Source organism: Triturus cristatus, chromosome 2_2 (assembly GCF_964204655.1).
Source record: "Triturus cristatus chromosome 2_2, aTriCri1.1, whole genome shotgun sequence".
NCBI classification, from domain to species: Eukaryota; Metazoa; Chordata; class Amphibia; order Caudata; family Salamandridae; genus Triturus; species Triturus cristatus.
The window spans coordinates 1171294301-1171316156 of record NC_140582.1 but is presented as its reverse complement, the minus strand read 5'-3'; the positions used below and the strand labels follow the sequence as shown (position 1 = coordinate 1171316156).

General features: G+C 45.0%; 1 protein-coding gene across 11 annotated transcripts in view; it reads right to left on the bottom strand.

The window, feature by feature from the left end:
• The window catches only part of DYSF (dysferlin), a 1012908-nt gene that overhangs the window by 755089 nt on the left and 235963 nt on the right, over positions 1-21856 (bottom strand). For all 11 annotated transcript variants that reach the window (XM_085642744.1, XM_085642751.1, XM_085642747.1 and 8 more), the window contains exon 3: positions 8803-8894. In XM_085642744.1, the coding sequence (XP_085498870.1) occupies positions 8803-8894 (92 nt within the window). The remainder of the gene's footprint in view (positions 1-8802; positions 8895-21856) is intronic.

Sequence of the window (21856 nt, the reverse complement as noted above, 5' to 3'; positions counted from 1 at the left end):
TGTAAGTGTTTTGCCCATCAAGTAGGGAACTCCATAGTAGCTTTTCATTAAAATCCATGACTATTTCCCTGGTTGTCTTTTAGGACCGAACTCTGCCAGAGAGGGTGGAGGATCAGTCACCACAAATTAAGCGTCACCATTTCTGATGGACTTAATTCCAAACCTAGACTGGACTATGGGCATATTCTCTAGTTAGGATCTTCTAAGGCTTCTCTTACACGCCTTCAAGTAGTCCAGAATGCGGAGGATCGACTGCTTGCTGCTTCATCTCCCTAAACTCTCTCCGGTCTCTAATCTCCTGCGTGACCTCTACTGGCTCTCCATTGAGAAGCGGGTCCAATTTAAAGCCTTGTGCTTCATGCACAACGCCTTGTCGAATGAGGGGGCCTCTACCTCAGATCCTTGGTGTCTCCCTACCGTCCCCAATGACCCCTTCATTCTAGCATCTTGAATTTTTCTACCATTCCCAGATTCAGGAGGTCAGACAGTTTGTGAAGTCCTTCTCCTATCTGGGTCTTAAACTATGGAATTCTCTACCTGACTCTGAGAGAGTTCAGATCTTTCTGTGGTTTTCGCAAACTTTTAAAAACTTGGCTATTTTAAACTTTGGTCCTTGCCATGTTGCGTGCCTTGGACTGGGAACCCCAACGGGGCAGCTATGAGCTCTATAAAACCAATAATCATAATAATATCATCAGAGCTGATGCTGGGGTCTGAGGAGGTTCCAACAAAGGTGGGCAGTGATCCCTCCAGCGCTGTGGGTGTGGAATCTATAGCCTGATATGAGGGATCCTCCGCTACATCCTGTCCGCCATATTACAAGTCTCATCGGATATAATGCACATGCAATATGGCGCACGGGATATCCGTCACATTTGTGAAGGCGTATCCCATCCAGCAACAAGTAAATCAGGCCCTAGGGGGTTTGGTAGACTCTCTGTTACCATACCTTGCAAACGTCCAGATACTATACATTAGCTTTAGGGGGGATAGATAATATGTTCAAGTTACAAAATGTTCTTTGAGCTGCTAGTAAGAGCATCTGTCAAATATAAACATTCCGGGAAATTGTACTGTGATGTGTTTCCTTGCTGGATTATAAGAAAAGTAACGCAACACTTGAGCACCAATGCGTGAGAAGTGGACCTGGCAGATGGGAGGCAGGCACAGCAGGGCTGCGCATGCGCCAGGGCCCCGTCAGGAACAATGGACGCTCACAAATGAGGAATACTCAAACACAGCGAAGGATGGAGCTGGCCAGGCGTTTCCGCCCGTAGCCGCCGCGGCCTCAGCCTCCAAGGTCGGAAAGGAAACTCCCTCTGTTGTTTATGCTGCAATAAACACCCTTCACTTCTCACACGCTGTGAGAAACGGCAACTGTTTACACAGTGTACAATAATAAACCCTGGCTGCTCCCAGAGGCCAGAGGCTTGCAGAAAATCCAGCGGAGATTAAACGCATCAGGGAACTATGTGACTCGAGGGCTGGACAGAGATAAGCGTTTCAGATCTGGAGGAGACGCTCGCACATAGCAAAAACAGAGGTTCACTCACCCGCGCCTCTTGAACCTGCCCTTAAACAGGCCTAGTTTATTCATGAACCACAATCATCTGTCACTACTGGTATGACAAGGGAACTGTGGGTGGAGAATCAGAGGACGGGAATAACCCATGGACTGGGTCAGTGGGCGGAGTCAGAGGTGTGGCCAAAAAGAGCAAAACATCCCAATATTTAGTATTTGTTTGGTATTTCACTGAGCATTTACAACTTATTACATTATTTAATTCAACCAAGGGATACACGTGTTTAATATGAGTCATTGACATTAAAATGTATTCACAAAGTGGGATACGTTTCCAATCACAGAATGAACCAAATACACTTAAAAGTGGAATCAGAAGCCATTTGTCTCCCAGCCATGGAGTTTCTGTCATCAGCACTTCTCCTCCCTTTTTCCACAAGAGCAGTTCAAACATGAATGACAAAATATCCCAGTTTGCAAATGTTTTCCACCTAATCATGGCTCTGCCATATTTGCACATTTACACCATCTGCTGCATAATCTGATGATTTTAGCTAATAAATTGTAGCTCAAATGGATCAAAAGTTACAAAAAAATGTGACTTGTGTTGCTGCGAAGTGGAGGGCCCTTTGCAGAGGTTGACTGGTCACCTTTCTCACTGCTGCATTTGACTGTTACACTAATACTAATGAGGCAAAATATTTGCAGAGACTTTTAGTATGTATAAAAATGTCAAAATAATAAAGTGTCAGAAAATATACAGCATTATGCTGCAGACTTTTTGTTTGCTGCATAATTTAGTCAACACTGTGGCATAATTTTGTTCTCTCTTGCTGCATAATTCTACTGGCCCCAAAGCACGCAGCACATGTTTAAAAGTGCTTGTGCATGGAGCAGAGAGGCCATGAAGTTTGCAAACTTAGTTTGGTGTGCGTGCAAATACTGCATTGCAGATCCATGGTGAGTTGCAGCCAGTATTGCTGAAACAAGGCCAATTTAGGTACCAGTGGGCGAGGCAGACTGACTTCAAGGGTCTTGTGACCTCAGTGACTGAGTCACCGTCACTCTGGGGTGTTCTTCATAGGCCTGCCCGCAAGACTGGAGGTGAACTTCAGCATGGATTGTGGTGGACAGGCCTCAAGGTTAACCCACACTTGCCACTGCTAGGGTCCACCTGCTGGTGCTAAGACACCAGGGCTTCTAAGGTCTAACTGTGCCTTCTATGGTCTAGCATGGGAATGTGCTCCCGCAGGAGAATGGTTTGGTGGACAGGTCATAAAGGCTGAACTGGATTCCCCAGACCCAGATTTGGCAGCTCTGGCCATAGTGCCACATCCTCTCCCACACTGAACACCATACCGCCCCACTGAGAGAAACTCGCACTGCCTTCAGCTATAACCCAGTTGTGCTGCGCTATAAACACCTGGATGTGACTCAATTCAAATTATGCACTAAACAAGCAATATGCTGCCTGAAACAAAAGAAATAGCATCTTGGGAAAATCAATTACTCATAGGGAATGCCAGATTAAGTAAAGCATGTGAAATGTAAGCAGGAACAACGTGGTGTTAACAGGGCGCAACAAGGAGAAATGCTTTATTTCGCCTGGTTTTTACTGTTTTCATGTGTGCTGCATTGTGCAGCACACATAGAAAGAGCAAAATCCCATGCATGATTGTTCATGTGCAGGAGGGTGTCCCTTCCTGCACATAAACAGTCATTTAAAATATGACGAGTTGTAACTTGTATTTGTGCTGCACAAAGCAGCACAAATACAAGTTACAAATCGCCATTTAAGATTACTTATGTGCAGGAAGGGACACCTTCCTGCACATAAACAATCATTCCACCACAACGCAGGCACCCTTTCACTATGGTGCAAGGGTGACTGCGTTGGCGATAGGTAGCAGAAATTATCACCAGTGCAGGGAGAAACGCAGGGCTGCACTGTATTGTTGTAAATACGGTGCAGCCCTGCATTTCAGAAGTGGCGGAGCACGGTGTTAAGCCAAGAAGGCTAACGCTGCGCTCTGTCACTTCTTTGTAAATATGCCTCGTTGTTTGAAGAAAGACAACAGAACAAAAGTGGCGCTTCACTGGCAAACTCTGTAAAGGGGCCCTAATGTGTTTGGTGTGAATAAAACCAGTCTGGCCACTTTGTGACCACTCTGACTTGCTTTATTAGTTATTTTTTGTATTTTGAACCATTTTTCTCTCTGCCCAGAGGCTGCCCTTTGGAATAGAAAAATTTCAGAAAAAGACATTGTGGCATATTATGTCACTATTTCTTCTCTGTGAGGTCTATTTTTATGTAAATTGGAATTAATAAGGCTATTGGATCCCTTCATGTTCTAGTTCGGAACTCTGTTGTGTCTGTTTGAACTCTACAGGTCTTCGTGCTCCTGGGCCCTTGGAACCCGCAGCTTATCTTCAGCCTACAAATAAAGAGCTACTAAATTCTTTATGAGAAGTGTCTTCAATACATTAGAGACATTCGCAGCAAAAGGGTTCCTTTCTTTTTTTGGATCCATTTCACAGGGAGAACAAATAAAGGGAAGAGAGAGTAAGAGCTGTTTCTTAAAGTCACGGTTTTCAGCAACAGAGAAGGAGCCACACAGAAAGAGAGGCAATAAGAGGAAAAAGTGAGAGAGATGGGGGCAGCGGCCAGCGGTAGAGTGGAAGGGGACACTGTCCTTGTCTTCCCTGGACAAGAAGGAAGAGAGACAGAGTCCTTTTCCTGCTATGCCCACCCCACCCGTCCCCGAACGGCCATGAATGGCCGAGACTTATCTATAAGCTTTCGCTATTTCTGTCGTCCTGGGACACATTTCCAAAACCAGAAAAGTAGGGGAACGGATTGCTTACATTTTAAGAAGTAGGGGCACGCGTGCCCTTCTGATCCCGCCCACTTCGACCACTGCCTCCAACACTTTCCCTACTGCTGGGCGGTCTGGAGTTGGAATAGTAAATGGTCCTGTTCCAAAGTCCAGCACTTTCCCTAAGGCAAGTTGTTGTAAAGACTTGCTTGGTAAAGGAATGCGTGGTTAAGACGCATTCGCTGTTCCGGCCACGTTGTTCAGGAATGCATGGCTGTGCCATGCAAACTACTGGTATACTTAGTGACGTTTGAGGTACTGGAAGTCAGAAACAAACGTAGCTGACTAGAAACAACCGTAGGTGACTTCAGAGGGGCATTCATGCGGTTACTCATTTCAGCACTGGAACAGTTCCACTTGCTGCATTTTTGAGTACCAGACAGTAAAAGGCCTTTTGTGGGCTTACCAAAAACTGATAGTGAGCTTATAGCCTGCCCACCGCTTACCATTGGATGGATTTATTGTCATTCTCAATTGCTTGTTTCTTATTCGATGGCTTGCCTTTCTTTTCTTGGGTTTGTCCCTCCTCTGGAGCAGAGCCTCCCTGCTATCTTTTTGATGGGCTGGCTTTTATCCTTCCGCTGCTCACTTTTGGGGAACTATTCTTTTATTTTTGGTTAATCACTGCATGAGAGTGCATGTGTTTTCCAGCCCTTCGCTCGTGTGCTCCCATCTGCCAATTACCCACCCCTGTTCTCCGTGTTGCTCTCGCACACTCTCTTGCGTGCTTCTGCCCTGTCAAACGTCCCCACTTCACCGCATTCCATGTCACTCTCCCTCTCTCTCTCTCTCTCTCCCGTGCTATTCCCTTAACCGTATTGCTCTCTGCCTCGTGTACTGTTCCCTCTCTTACATGTTCATCACCCCTGCTAGAATCCCCTGCCTCCGGGCATCGCTTCGCTCTCGTGTGCTTCTCCCTCCACCACCCGTGTTTCTGTCCCCCTCTTGTGCTGCTTTTCCCCTCTTCACCCCGCCCTCTCCCTGTTGCTTCCCTATTAGATCGGTAAATAAAAATAAATGGCACCTGCGTTACACATGTGCCCTCATGCGTGCTTGCGCATCTATCGTCTTGAATGCAGGCCATACATCATCACGCATGACCGCGCCTGTGAAATAAGCAGCCAGCCATCATGCACTTTTTTTTTTCTTTCAGCTAATGCTGCACAGCATTGGTAAACTATGCTGGCAAAGACAATAGGTCCGAAAGGCAAGACCTATTGACTTTGACAATGCTTGTTCCCTTTCCAGTGCACAGGGACTTTTTAGTTCTGCCTTGACAGAAAAACTGCCTTTAAATCTATTGTTGATAATGTTTTATGCTATAAGATCGGCAGAGAAGGGATTTTGGCTCCGCCTAGAGCAGTATTTCTCACTTAGCTTATGCTATTCTTGTGAAAAGCTTGCATTGCAATGCATGAGGGACAATCTTACATTTCAAAAGGAAACAATGATCACAGGTTGCATTATTATCATTTTTGTATTTGCACTGGAGAAGTTGTTTAAAAATGTATCCGTCAAGACCCACCAGCTGTGTATGCTAAAGAGATTCATATGCACCCATAAACAAGCTCTGGCAAAGCTGATAAGTCTTTTTTTATTGTGCCCACACCGGCATGCACTTCTGCAGTTTGTCGACTTTTGCACAATACAGTCAGACCTACTGGCTTTATCAAGGTCTGTTTTTTCTGTGTCAGTTACTTCACATTGCATACGTCCCATGCCAGTTGACTTCCTTTACATATCATTATGCATTTCCCCTACCCTGCTTTTCCAGTCTCGTTCCTTCCTGAACTGCCCTCCCATTTATCTGTCTCTCTGCTCTTGGCTCATGCTGCTCTTTCTATCAGCTTTACAACTGGGAATTTCAGCTGCTTCTTCACTACATAATTCAGTATTTTTCTATTCTTTTAACTACACACAACCAAATTATTCATTCTTTGACGCCATTATCAAGCAAACTCCCACAAAATAAACATGTAATATAAAAAGCATATTTACAAACTACTCGACTTATGGCTTCATGGACACCAGAACCCCAAGATGGGAATAAAAGCCGGATTACACAATTCTCGCTATGCAGCCTTTATATGTCAATAGCCACGGCTGGCACTGCTGCCGGACACACGCTACGTACTGTACAACAGTCAGACAACTTGGAGGAGAACCCTATTGTAGCAGCCTTCTCCCCGTGAAAAATGCCTGGATTTACTGTGAATTAAGTTGGTTTTATAACTGGAGTGATGATTTAAGCAAACTACCATATCTATCTATCTATCTATCTATCTATCTATCTATCTATCTATCTATCTATCTATCTATCTATCTATCTATCTATCTGTCTGTCTGTCTGTCTGTCTGTCTGTCTGTCTGTCTGTCTGTCTGTCTGTCTGTCTGTCTGTCTGTCTGTCTGTCTGTCTTTCTATCGATATTACAATCAGTTCCCATTCAGTAGGTCATGGTGAATTAACTCAGTACCACCAGCAAGGACAGCACAACATTTATTGAAACTTTTGATTGCACAAAAATAGATTAAATAACATTTACACCAAACAACAATTGAAACTCATGTTATGCAAAACCATCAGTGTCAACGTCAAAATAGGAAAAATAAAGGATAGGACACGTTACAACGCAAACATTTACAACGCATGCCTTTACAACGCGGTTTTTACATCACAACATCCATTTCAACGCATGATTTTACAACGCATGCCATCACATCACATTTTTAAAAACTAAATTTAGAGCACATACCATTACAACGCATACCATTACAACGCATAATACTTTTAGGGCAACAGTAGGGTAAGTGTTGGATAGTGTAGGGGTAAAAATTACTATTCCCACTCCAGTGAGTACAACAGTAGGGTAAGTGTTGGATAGTGTAGGGGTAAAAATTACTATTCCCACTCCAGTGAGCACAACAGTAGGGTAAGTGTTGGATAGTGTAGGGGTACAAATTACTATTACCACTCCAGTGAGTGCAACATTAGGGTAAGTGTGGGATGGTGTAGAGGTAAACATTACTATTCCCACTCCAGTGAGTGCAACAGTAGGGCAAGTGTGGGATGGTGTAGAGGTAAACATTACTATTCCCACTCCAGTGTGTGCAACAGTAGGGTAAGTGTTGGATAGTGTAGGGGTAAAAATTACTATCCCCACTCCAGTGAGTGCAACAGTAGGGTAAGTGTGGGATGGTGTAGAGGTAAAAATGACTATTCCTACTCCAGTGAGTGCAACAGTAGGGTAAGTATTGGATAGTGTAGGGATAAAAAATACTATTCCCCATTACCTACCTTATAATGCGTTGTAATGGCATGCGTTGTAGTGACATCCGTTGTAATGGCATGCGTTATAGTGACATGCGTTGTAATGGCTGCCTTGTAATGGCATGCGATGTAAAGGCGGTTGCATTGTAATGACTGTGTTGTAAATGTAATGCATTGTAATGGTTGCTTCCCAAAAATAAAACACTTGGCGTTGACTTACTCATAAGAATCTCTTCCAAATAGCCAACCTCTTTGCTGCCAGGCTCAGCTGAGGAGTTGGGCCATGTAACACCAACTGTGATATCAGCAGTACATACACACAGTCCCAATACTTCAGTCACTGTCCTGATCGCCTTTGTGTTCAGGAAGAGGGGACAGAAAAGATGCACACTTACTCCAGAGCCAGATCCCACCATGGGCAGAAGCACCTTTCTCTTGACCTTCTTCCTCATCTGTCCACTGCTGCTTGGCAGTCAGATGATGCTGGTCCATCCAGTTCTAAGCATTCCAGCATCTTTTATCGACATGGATAATCATTTCCAAATATTCTTTAGGTCCCATGGTAAGCATCACTTTCAAGGAGGCCACAGCCATGCAGCTCAACCTCACCTTACAGAAAGTACTCACTATTCTGAGTTTTCGGGACACTCCTTTTTGGGGTGTAATCCACAGTTGTAAGAAATGAAGTTCCGACAACACGGGTCTGATCTGTCTCAAACATCTGTCATGCTGTTTCAAGTCAATGACCGTATCTCGACAAAAGATTTTTCTGGAATTGTCTATAAGTTGTCCCAGAAAACCACAACTTTTAGACAGACGCAGTCCTCAACAAGAGTCATTCTTAAATCTCCTCTCAAAGCTACGTTTGGTCTGTCCATAGTCAACCCAAGAGGGCTTCTTAGAAGAAATCTAGAACCTGTCATATATAGTGCTGCTGACATGTCTTTAACCTAACATACTAAGAGGACATCCCTCACTACAGGCCCACCCAGTACCATCACAACACCAGCCAGTCTGGCTAGTCACTGGCTACCATAAATGACCTCTTCCTAAGTGAGAGCTTCTCATTGAAAATTATCCTTCTCTGTTGTGCTATTTTACCAGATAAATGATGGTTGAAATCACTTTTACTTACCGGTTTCTTCCCATGGTCTCATGATCTTTCACTACAACGTGAAGTTCAGCGCCAGCATCCAAAGGGACACCCTTTAAATCCCACTCAAAACCCTAAAGCAGAGAGGAAGAAAATGACAAATTTAACTCTGTGTACACGGTGATTCAGATATATCTGACACATGTAGTCCAATCTGCATTCCATCCTACCTGGCCTCTGAAGCAGACACCATCAACTAGTCAAGATGTTCCATTAATTGACCTTGCATTGTTTTCTGCATACACAATTAAAAAAATCAACAAATCCAGTTTACAAGTGCTCCAGATAATGCATTGGTATGTCTGCAACTTCCACGTATTGCATCTTTACCCTTAAGCTCTTATAATGTACTCCCATAAAGCTCCTGCGGATAAACCAAGAACTAATAACCCCACAAAACAAAGTAGATCCCACAGCCTCTAATTTCTAACTTTCATCTTAGCTAAAATAGAAGACATCACATCTAATGTTGTCAGCCCCTTTACTGGATCATTATCCACCAATCTGTGCGCCAACTTCAAACGAACAACCTTCTTCAGTCAAAATCTCTGTCCACCACTTCATACCACTCCTGCAGCCAAGCTTCTACAGTTCGTACCTAATAGCTACAAAAATGTTTCTCAGCGATTTAAAAAAGTCTCTAGTGAAGACAAATATTGAAAACCGAAGCTTGACCCGACAGACCATGGGATACATATACCCACCTCCCACTTGCCTCTTCCTGATAATTGCATAAAAATAAACTCTACACCAACCTTCAACATTCAGTACTCTAGAACAAATGTCTTGACCTATTCAGTCATGCAGGTGATGTCTTTATAGCACAGAAATTCTATAACTCACTTTTCTTAGTTCTACTAGACACCAGGGGTGGAGTAGCAGCTTTAGCTCTAGCCTACTAGAGTTATAGGCAGCATTCGACAATGGAGACCACCCAACCACTTTTAACACCGTTAAAGGACAGCAGTCCCATCATGAACAGGAGCGACGTTTTCAGCAACGACCAATGGACAAAGTATCACCACGTAAGGACACGCATTCAACTAACATGCCATTGTCGCCTGAGTGAGATGTTCTCCATGGGACTAGTCAACGTGTGAATGTCCACATTGGGAGACCTAACACACTGCATATGAGATGTAGGAGTCAGATGTGACACCAATCTATACATGAAAGTGGAGGACACCAGTAACATTCAACGCCTTCTAAAATGCCTCAAGAAAAGTCAACAACTGTTGTCCGTTAAATTGGCTGGTTATTGCAATGATGATAGAAGGCTGGGCTTGAAGTATGATAGCGATGGACAGTTCTTAGGAGTAGAACAAACAGAAGCCACCACTAAGGGCATGACCTTCACCAGCCCACGGCTTCTTTGTTAGTTGCAATGGAACACCAGGGAATGAAAAGCCACAACCAACACATCTCATTGATGCACACAGACACAACCACACCAACACACCTAGCACTATGACCTGGTTATTGAATCTTGGAGAACTCCAAGATCTAATTTTCAATCTGTGCCATCAGCCTACTGGACGTGTGTACATTCTATCTCATAACTAGTTCCACATACTTTGTACCCTTCTGTTACTACCGTTTCCAAACCTCAACCTTGTCTCTTGAACAACCCTCATTAGAATGATTACTTTATTACACTCCAAAATCACTTGGGCGTTAGATTTGGTTATGTCCCCACAAGGCTGTCATTACAGTGTTCTCATTATCTCCCTCGGTAACTCCACCCTTCGGCATTACTCGGGTAGATAATGGGGACCTTGGCTGCGGAGTTATTGGAGGAATCAGTCATTCTAGTACTAAATCTCCTGCGTGATTCCATATTCCCCTCCACCCAATATGTCACCATAGATTTGTACAGTTACAGCAGATCTTTCAGCCTGATTCAACCAAAATCTCTTGTTACCATCGAAAATCAGGATTGACAGAAACCTCATATAAAGGCCCTGAGAGATTAAGAGCCTGGTTGCACAGTGTGGCCAGTATGTTTGTGATCAGTGTTGAATTTTGTGAGCTGACCTTTGTACTAGTAGACCTGTAAAATTCCCATTGGAAGTAGGTCACGTAATGGACTAAGTCAAAAATAGTGACCTACTCCGACAGTAAGCCAGGGATGGTGGCCTGCTGGGGCCAGCAGACCACGCCTGTGATCACATTTAAATAAAGTAAACCTTTTTTAAATGCAGCCTGTAAGGAAATGGTGCAGCATTTGAGAAAAATGTTTCTTTTGTAAAGTTTGTTTGAGAGCTGACAGTGGTCCACATCAACAAGATTCCTTTTCCCTTAATTCTCAAATTGAGGACCCATCTCTTTTCTGAATGTATTAGCACTCCATCTCCGGAGTCTGTAAATTCAGAACGATTTGCAACAGGATTACAGTCTCAAAACATTGATACATCACATGCCCATTCGCAATTTGAAGGGATGCCTGCATCACACCCTTTCTGAATTGCAAATTGATATTGATTTGCAATCCCATTTTAGGAGCAAAAGTTTATCAACTTCTAAAATGGGAATAATTATATTAATGCATGCATCATGGAAAAGACCTAATAATGACATGATGAGAGTATACAGAGTATCAGTTTTTGGGATCTAGAAATGTAGTATTGAGTTGTCAAACACACACAGGCGTGTAGGTGGGTATGGCACACGATTGGGATGAAGTAATGTGGTAAGAAAAAGAGGTGGTGGTGGAAAAGAGGTTGGCGTAACTTGTGCAATTTGCTTTAGTGTAATTATGTGAAATAACAGCAACATTACTAAATTAAGCAGAATTAAACGTGGAGCGTAACCCTGCATTTAGCGCGATTTTCTTAGGGTAAAATGCACCCTCACATCCAAAATTGACCCGAGGATGCATTTTGTGAACAGAAAATTCTGTTCCTGTCGTCTTACGATATGCATTTTCCCCCATATTACTCTAAATTAATGGCGCGGGCATAATTGTGTACTTTTTAGTTATTTCATGTCACAAGAGTAAGGCAAAATTACCCTGATTACTCCGATGTAATTAAAATTTCGTCCAGCGCCTTCTTGGAATATGTTGTTGTATGACACTTACACACATGCCTAAACCACGCATTCTTTGACAACATGGTCGAAATAACGAATGCGTCTTAACCAAAAATTCCTTTACCACACAAGTCTTTACAACAACTTGTTTTAGGGAACGCGCTGGACTTTGCAACTGTATCATTTACTATTCCAGCTCCAGTCCGTTCAACTGTAGGGAAAGCTTTGGACTTTAAAGTCCAACTCCGCTTTACCTAAGGCATGTCGTTGGAACGAGGTAAAGGAATGCGTGGTTAAGACGTGGTTCCAACCATGTTGCAAAGGGAACTGTGGTTCGGCCATGGTTGTAATTGCTGTTTCCCAGAATATGTTCATCCAAGGTTGAGACATGTTATCTACACTCTGGGAGTTACAGCAATTTAACAATGAAATTGCCTTTTTAAATTTTGTGTACAGCCTTGGAGAAGCAGTGCGTGTAAAACTAACGAGTGAATGATTTGCAGTGTGTGTAAAACTAACGAGTGAATGATTTGTTAGTACTCAGAATCCTTTATTTCAGGACATGAAGGTGACCAGTGAGGTCCCTGTGGCTGCCTCCAATCGCGACTCGTGTGGGAGATTACAAATGTGCAAGATCCCGACTAGGCACGTTTGAGGAAAACATATCGGAATGATGATGTCTATATAGTTAGTATGACCAGCATTAGGTGTTTACGTAATCTAAGGATTAGGGGAGAAGCGAGAGAGCGTGTAAGAGCTGATGAACAGCCTTAATAATAGGTCTTGGGACATTTTGTCGCTTCATCCAGACCACACGTCATCAAAATAATATCTCATCACTCGAAACTGATACTTTACATCAATGTGTTTTTCTGGAATCCACAAATCGTTTAATTGGCATCTCAAAAGCTCAAAGAGGTGTTTAGTGATATGCAACAGGGTTTATTTTTATTTTATTTATTTATTTTATTTAGAGAGTTTTATAAAGCGTGAACAAGACCCAAGGGTATCAGAGCACTGCACAGAGAGAAACCCCCAACCCTGTAAGATATAAACTAAGTGTGCACTCCCCCATCCCACCGGGGGAAGAAGACGACACTTCTTCACTGTTAAATGTCTAAGACAGACATATTGGGGAAACCTAAATATGATATTACTCTTCACACATACTATGCATCCTTCAGGAAAGTTCAATGTAATGACCAGATCTCACTAAGGTGGAACTCTTAAACCTGCTTGCAATGGGAAACAACCGTTACAACGCATTCATTACAACGCATGCTTTTACCCCGCATGCCATTACAACGACAATGGCTTGCTGTAGGGGGTATAAGGTGATGGATTTAACTCCAACACCTTCCCTACTGTTGCACAGACTGGAGTTGGAATAGTAAATTATACTATTCCAAACTCTAGCGTACCCCCGATAGAAAGTCGGGATAAAAAATTGAGTTGTAACGGCATGTGGGGTAAAAGCATGCGTTGTAACATCATACAACCGCTTGCAATTTGTCCAGAATATTTCTAAAAAGTGGACAGAATGAGTTACACAAATTTCGATAATTGCTGTTTATGAATTTGAGACTACAGTAATGAATAACGTTTTCAGACTGGGTCCTGATGCAAACCAGATAACTGCCTCAGCCATTATCCAGGATGTATTTCCTGGACAGAGCCTGTAAAAGAGAAAGTCTGGCCAGATGCAGTTGCCTGGCTACTTGGAAACCCTGGGTTATTTTTGTAGCCATCATGTGATTTGAGCCTGTAAACATATATTTAAGCTTGGACTAAATGTTGCCTTCGATTCCATCATTAGCAAAAGGGGGAACCGTTGTTGAGAAACACCTTGGAGAAGGAGCCGCCTGCATCAATCCGATGCTCATCCCACCGCCTGCGCAAACGAGGATGGACAATTTGAGACGCGCTTTGTGGCAACAAATTTTCTCCTAGATCATAACTCAGGTGAATTTTCCTTCTGCGACAGGCGGATTCTGAGACTACTGGAAATACAATCTGCCATAAACAAATGAAAGGACCTCAGAGACTATTTCTGGTCCTATGCAAATGATGTGTATGTACACAGGCAGGTATAAGTGGAGCAGCAAGAGGAGGAAACCCAAGTCATTTGTTGGGACTGCAAATTCATTAGAACGCAGGCTCTTCCTTAAAACCATTCGGTTCTCTTTGACGCATTAATTGAGCATATGCCACTAACCAAAGTGGTTTATGCCAAATACAGTGACCTCTTTCCTTAGGGAGCCAGGTTTTAGAATGTGCTGTAAGAATGCACTGCTTAGAATGCATACTTACTGCACATGTCTGCAGTGGCCTAATGCAAGCCCCTGCAGTCCCTGTGGTGCACCTTTGAAGGGGACCCCAACCCTTCAGGGTTAGGGAGCCCCATTGAGCCCACGGTTAATGTACACCTGTGAGATACGGGCAGGGGCATGGCTTAGTCAGTGAGTTTCGGGGGGTGTGAATCTCAAATTTTCCAACTATCAAGCAGTGGACCACTGGGTGAATGTGTGAGGTGACCAAAATTCGTGGCGACAGAGTACCCTGTCTGCCAAACTCAAGGGTCACCCAATCTTGCATCGGGTGGACCACAAATTTTACGTCGATGGAGTAAAGTTTTCTCCTTCGGCGTGCAATTTCCTCCAATGCCGTGACGGAGTAGGTGCTATCAAAAGTAATTCTTTTGACCATCCATCATATTTAGAATGGATGATCAGATGGCTTTTTACACTGTCTATCACCACCAGGTATATCCTGGCAGTGAGGGATCGTAGAAAAAGAAAAATACCTCCACTCCAAGGAGAAAACTCCCATGGAATGGGGTTCAGGGGGTCATTTTGTATTATTTTTGAAAAACAAATTCAAACTCCTGCATTGGGAGTTTGTTTTTGAAAAATAAAAAACTTTGGAAAAGTTTGACAGCCAGCCCTCATGTCTGAAGTAGTTATCTGTCAAACTTTACCTGCACTGGCAGGAAACACAATGATGGCAATCCCTGCCCATGTATAGGGATATCGGCGAACTTGTGGACATCTCTACATTTGGCTGTTTGAGTAAAGGCAGTAACATCCTTCACCACCCTGTCTGCTAAATCCTGAATCAGGCCCTCTGTCTAAACTAGCACAGTAGTCGAAAAACAGTGGTTTGGAAGACTGCCCTGGGCGATTGTCAGTGGTTTTTAGGTCGAGCCTAGCAGCGCGCATGCGCTGCTCTGCGAGGCATCGAGTGTGCCGTATGGGTAGTTTCACTCCGCCCCTCGCTGTTGATTTGTTTAGGTGAGCGCTGTTCCAAAAAGCTTACTTTTGATTGGTTTTTCAACTTTATTTGTCCAGCCTTCTTCGGTGTTACTCCTCCCCTAGCGTTCCTACCTATTACTGTTATCCTTTCTCGGGAGTGTTTTTCCTTTGGTCTTTGTACACTACTCTGTGCTTGCTGCACACTGCAGCAGTCTTCTCATGGCTTCGGCAGCACCCGCTTTATGGCCGCTGTGCGTTTGTCCCTCTAAAGTTGGGCTCTGAATCTCATTTCGCTGGAGCAGCCCCCTTCGTTTACTTTAAGGCAACAGATTACAGATAAACTAATAGTACGCAGAGGCTCTTCTCAGCAGTGGTGGTGCACAGAATGCCGGGCGTTGGTACCCAAGTGGCTCAGGTGCTTCTGCTGTGGCGGCAGCATGGCGCCAGTCGTGGGTGCCCAAGTGACTGAGGTAGCTCTTCTGTGGCCATACAGGAGGTGCCAGCGTGAGCACCTACGTGACAGGGTTGCCTCAGCAGGGGGGGGCACGGGGCGCTGGTGCCAAATTGACTGAGCTACCTGTGCTATGTGGCCATGCAGGGGGTGCCTCTGCCCTGTGTTTGTACCACTGTCCATTGTGGCAGTGTTTTGGGTGATGTTTCGTCCAGCGGTGAAAATCTGGGGCCTTGGGAGCGCAACAGTTGCATCTGTGGCACAATCAGGGGTCCTGATGCTGCCCGTGCCACACACGCAGCACAGCAGCTCAGGAGTAAGGAAGCCCAGCATGGCATGTGTGGTGTCAATGGGTGCAGATGTACCGTACTGTACAAACATCAACATGGGCAGTGGGCACCAGAGAGCTAGCTGAGAAGCAGAGCTCGGCACACACCCTCCCGGAGCTTCAGTCCCGTGGCACACTCTGAAGGCGCAGCTGTGCACGACGCAGCAGCGCAGGAGTGGGAAACAACAACAAAAACACTTTGTGATTGCTGTTTGATGCCTTTGTATTTTCTCTACTTTTATGTCACACCCGCGACTTTCCATAGTGTATTTGTGTGGACACGCATATGTCGTAAAAAACGTAAACGAGGGAGTGATTGAACAATGACTGATACGAAGTGTTTGTGATTATTGTGAGTTGCAAGCACCTCAGGTTTGTTGGCAGACTTGCTGTGGGGTTTGGTGCAAAGGGCAGCGGTATGTACTCATGGTACACACGCCGTGATATGCTCACTCCCAGGGGGTCGTGCAGTTGCCTTCTAGATGGAATGTGTTTTTCTCGTTGCAAAGACGCACACTGTTAAACTTCTCGTCAGAAATCATGGCAGCGACCGACAGAAGACGTATTTTGTTTGTGACAAAGCAGGGTAGCACCCACAGCAGTGTGTGGTTCATTATTATATTATTATATTTAAGTTTGTAAAGCGCTCAGCTACCAGGTGAAAGATCGGCCACCCATTCTGGATCTTTTGATTCTAGGAACCAAGAACAAATGCTGATTAGATGATCGCAGAGTGCGGGGGGGACAGTAGTGCTGTACCAAGGAGTTAAGATAGAGTGGGGCCAGGCCAGCATTTATTCTGTACATGAAGCAAAGGGCCTTAAATTTTGTACGGCTTTCAATGCGGAGCCAGTGCAGAGTGCGTAGAGAGTTGGAGGTAGGGGATGTATTGGGGAGTTTCCAGAGCAGTCGCGCTGCCATATTCTGGACTGTCTGTAATTTACGAATCACCTCTTTGCAAGCTCCCAGGAGAAGAATGTTCCCGTAGTCCAGTCTAGAGGTGATTAAGGCCTGGACCACGGTTTTCTGGGTATCCTGGGGGAGCATCCAGATGATCTTGCGCAACCACTTAATGATAGTGATGCAAGTGGAGGAAGTCTTAACCGCGTGGTTTTTCATAGATAACTGGTCGTCAAAAATGACGCCGAGGTTGCGTGCTGTTTTAGATGGAATAGGTAGAGTGCCCATTTGAGAGGGCCAGTGTTGGGGTCCCCATAAGGTGGTATTATGGCCAAACAGAAGAAGCTCTGTTTTCCCCCGTTGAGTTTCAATTTGTTATCATACATCCAAGCTGCGATGTTACTGAGTCCTGTGCAGAGGGAAGAGGGGGAGGAGTGAGAACCCGTAGAAAGAGAGTAGATGACCTGGGTATCATCGGCGTACGAGTAAATAGTGAGCCCAGCTTGCTCCGCAATAGTAGCCAAAGGTCTGACATACAAATTAAAGAGCAAGGGGCTCAAGATGGAACCTTGCGGAACACCGTACGCCGATTTATAGGTTTGGGAAGCTGATGAGGAAGAGAAGACTTGGAAGGTACGGTCTGATAAAAAACTAACAAACCAGTTGAGGGCTGAGCCGGTGATGCCAGATGATCTAAGGGCATTGATAAGAATGGGGTGGGAAACCGTGTCAAATGCGGCACTCAAATCAAGCAAAATGAGTGCCACGGTTTCCCACCTAGCCACTCGGCATCGCATGTTTTCAGAGACCCCCAATAGAGTAGATTCCGTCGAGAAACCTGACCTAAAACCGGATTGGGATGGATGTAAAATTCCCCTGGATTCAACATGGGAAGAGAGTTGATGTGCTTTTCCATAATTTTTGAAAAAAACTGGGAGAAGTGAAATAGGACGGAAGTTAGATGGAATGCTAGGGTCAGCATTGGCCTTTTTTAGCAGAGGCACTATCATCGCATGTTTCCATGCAGAGGGTACTGTAGCTTCTCTAAGGGAGGAGTTAAGAAGATCCATAATGAGTTCAAGAGACGAATTGTCCAGCATTTTTAATATTTGAGGGGGAAAAGGATCTAATGGGGAGCCGGATTTGATTTTACTGATAATATCAGAGAGAGTATTGATGTTAAGAGGATCCCATGTGTCGATCAACTGTGAAGCAGGAAGACAGGTATCCCGTGGGACCCCTGAATCACAGGAGGTCGTAAGGTTAGATACTGTGGGGGGGGTCTGCTGTGCAGGGGTAAGGGTCCTATCCTCTAAAGTCACTCGATCAGAAGATGTGATTGGGGCTGGTAGGTGAGACAGAGAAGGAGGAGGGGCAAGTTTTTCAAAATTAGAATAAATGATATCAATTTTGGCGATAAAAAATTCAGCCAGAGAGTTGCACTGTGCAGTATCTAGACAGGGTGGTTTGGGCTGACACAGTGCACCCGAGAGTTTTTGTACTACCTTAAAAAGTGCTTTAGGACTATTTTGTGCCTCAAGGATAGTTAGGTTGACATGTTCAACTTTTGCAGTTTTGCATAGAGAGTGATATTTAGTTAAGGCAGCTTTGTAAATTTGCTTAGAACACAGATCATATTTTATGCGCCATTTGCGCTCGAGGTTTTTGCAGATGGTTTTTTCTTTTTTTAAAGCAGCTGTAAACCAGGGCGCAGGCGGGTGGTGAAGGTTGTGTTTTTGCATGCGCTGCGGTATGCAGGCATCGGCAGCATATGCAAGCCAGGCATTAACAGCATCAGCTGCGTCAATACTAGTGACTTCCGTGAAAGGTCTAGAATTCTCAAGACAGGAGTTGAGTTTCTTAAAGTCCAATTTGTTCCAATTTCTGGATAGTCTTGATTCTGTAGAATTAGAGAGGGTGTTCGGTGGACAGCCAATGGTAACAGAGAAAGTCACCATATAGTGGTCAGACCATACAATAGGTAAAGGAACCTCACATATAATGGTTTCTAAATTAGAAAGAATGGGGTCCAGCAGGTTCCCTGCTTTATGAGTAGGACCAGAATTATGTAAAATAATATTTAGAGCAGCCAAGTCCTGTAACAGATTGCTGCTGGTGGAGCAGGAAAGATCATTCAAGTGCAGGTTCAGATCACCAATAATTGAAAAGTTTGTCGAATACTGAATTAAAGGTGCTACGTACTCAGGAAAGGTGGCGGCCCAGGAACTCGCTGGGCCAGGGGGGCGATAAATGAGCATCCCAGAGAGAGTAAAGTTGGGAGATAGCGAAAGTTTGAAAAGACCGGCTTCGCTGTTAGGTAGTTCAAAGTCTTCCCATTTGCAGGAGTACAGTCTATTATAAATTATGGCTATCCCTCCACCATCCTTCATTAATCTGTTTTTACCAACATAAGTGTAATTGTCAGGGAGAGCAGCAGCAATATCCGGGCCAGAGTAGTCTTTTAGCCATGTCTCAGTGAGGAATAAGGCTACGGGTTCCACCGAGACGAGTAGATCAAAGATCTCTCTCTTATGTTTGACAAATGATCTACAGTTGAAGCTGATCAGCGTCCGAGTCTGAGGCAGGTCTATAGATGTAGGTTTTGGGCGTGATGGCGGAAAATCAGATGAGGCTATGTTGGTTAGGGAGCGGAAGGATGTAAGGGGGAGAAAGCAAACCGGGCAGGTTAAAGGAACACAATGAGGATTCATAATAGTACAGTGAGAACACTGTAATGGCCTGAGGCTAAGGAGAGCCTCCCTAGAGTAAGTATGAGGTAGACCAGAGAGTGTAATACCAGGGGTCGTAGCCCCTAGTCCCGGCCCGTCGCGGACGGGCGCAGACGGGCTTGCCTTAGGCGCGCCTTCGTGAAGTTGCACATTTTTATATGTGACGGAGGACGGTAAGGGGGGGCGTGGCCTCGAAAGGGGCGTGGCCAGCGGCCTCGCCAGTGATGGCGGCGGGGTGTTCTGTGTAAGCGCAAGGTCCCGTGTCAGCGCTAGATCCGCTGCACGGTGACAGTAGGAGCGTGTGACACCAAGCGAGTCAAGATCCAATCAGGTAGGTTTCTTAAAATAAACACACACTAATTTTAAAAATGATTGCAAGCTCAGCCTACTCCCGGCTTTCCGCCTCAGGAGAAATGGTTTCTGATGGCGCTCGTATTCAGCGTCGATTAAATACCATGGGCGGGGGGCGTGGTCTCGAAAGGGGCGTGGCCAGCGGCCTCGCCGGTGATGGCGGCGGGGTGTTCTGTGTAAGCGCAAGGTCCCGTGTCAGCGCTAGATCCGCTGCACGGTGACAGTAGGAGCGTGTGACACCAAGCGAGTCAAGATCCAATCAGGTAGGTTTCTTAAAATAAACACACACTAATTTTAAAAATGATTGCAAGCTCAGCCTACTCCCGGCTTTCCGCCTCAGGAGAAATGGTTTCTGATGGCGCTCGTATTCAGCGTCGATTAAATACCATGGGCGGGGGGCGTGGTCTCGAAAGGGGCGTGGCCAGCGGCCTCGCCGGTGATGGCGGCGGGGTGTTCTGTGTAAGCGCAAGGTCCCGTGTCAGCGCTAGATCTGCTGCACGGTGACAGTAGGAGCGTGTGACCCCAAGCGAGTCAAGATCCAATGAGGTAGGTTTCTTAAAAAAAACACACACTAATTTTAAAAATGATTGCAAGCTCAGCCTACTCCCGGCTTTCCGCCTCAGGAGAAATGGTTTCTCATGTGTGTCCTCTTTGTATTTTACCACCTGCGTGTCCACTTACAGGGTGCTCACTTGTGAAGTTGTGAAATGTGTGTGCGCTCATTGCACAGACCCATGGCCCCAGGACTGCTGCACAAATGTTCGCAGTGCATCCTGTCATAGTTCGGGGGGACGGGTGGAGCAGCAAAACAGGTGTGTTTCACTCACTATCACACCGCCGGTGCTCACAATATCGCACACATTGTGCTCAGTGCTACATTTGTAGCATATTCACTAGTACATGTGTGGTGCACGTTAGAATAATGATGGTATAGCTTACGAGCCGAATTCACAAATTAGCATAGCCCTAGTCAGTGGTCGAAGTGGGAGGTGTCCGAGGGGCACACTTTAGGAAAACAGTCCCCCTACTTTTTGTCAAAATTCAACCTGCCCGGATCGTTCATTTCTACAGCTGAAATGCTTCAGCTGAAGTATAAGGCAGGGTGTCTCCTATGCTGTGAAACCGAGGGAGGGGCAGACAGCTAAACTGGCCTTCTTGCCTGGGCACTGCTGCCTGAAAGAAATGTAAATGTGCACAACTGGTCAATCTGCATATGTAAGGGGAGCTGGGAAGCCATCATTGACTTTAATTGATGGAATCACTTGAAGGTTCCTGGTGACACACATGTATTCTTTTTGAGAGGTATTGTAAGGGAGCTAGCTACCAGCTAAGCTGTGAAGGGTTAAAGAAAAACCCCACTGCACTACATATAGCCTGCAAAAAATCTATGTTTTGGAAGCATTTTTATAATTGTAATTTTTATCTTAAACATTTTTGCGCATTTTTTATCATGCACACCTTTCGATATCTTTACGATCCCCCAAACCTCACACAGAGGCTCACCCTAGATGGAGGTTGCCACCCCAGGCCCTCTGGGATCCTGCTGATTTGGCGGATATCCGAAAAGAGATTTTGGCTTTTTTTGTAGTAAATGACCTTGCTGATTCCTCTGAAGCTGTCTGCTGGGACGCTTTTAAAGCCACCATATGTGGGATCATCTCATCTATATCGATAGCTAGAATGCGTGAATCCTGGTTAGTAGAGAAATCCCTCTCCGCGGATATTAAGGCTCTAGAACGCAAAAATCACGTACAATCATCTCTTCATAATAAACTACCACTTGCAGAGTTGCGGGGTCAGTTACATCTGCACCGCACTAATAAGGCAGAGAGACTCCTGCTTGCCCTCAAACAGAAATTTTCCATGGAGGGAGACAAGGTTGGGGCATGTCTGGCGCGACGTCTTCAAGCTCGGACTACGAGAGCACATATTGCCAAACTGAAACCGCCCGATGGTACATGGGATATGACGGAGCCTGATAAGTGCTTGACCCTGT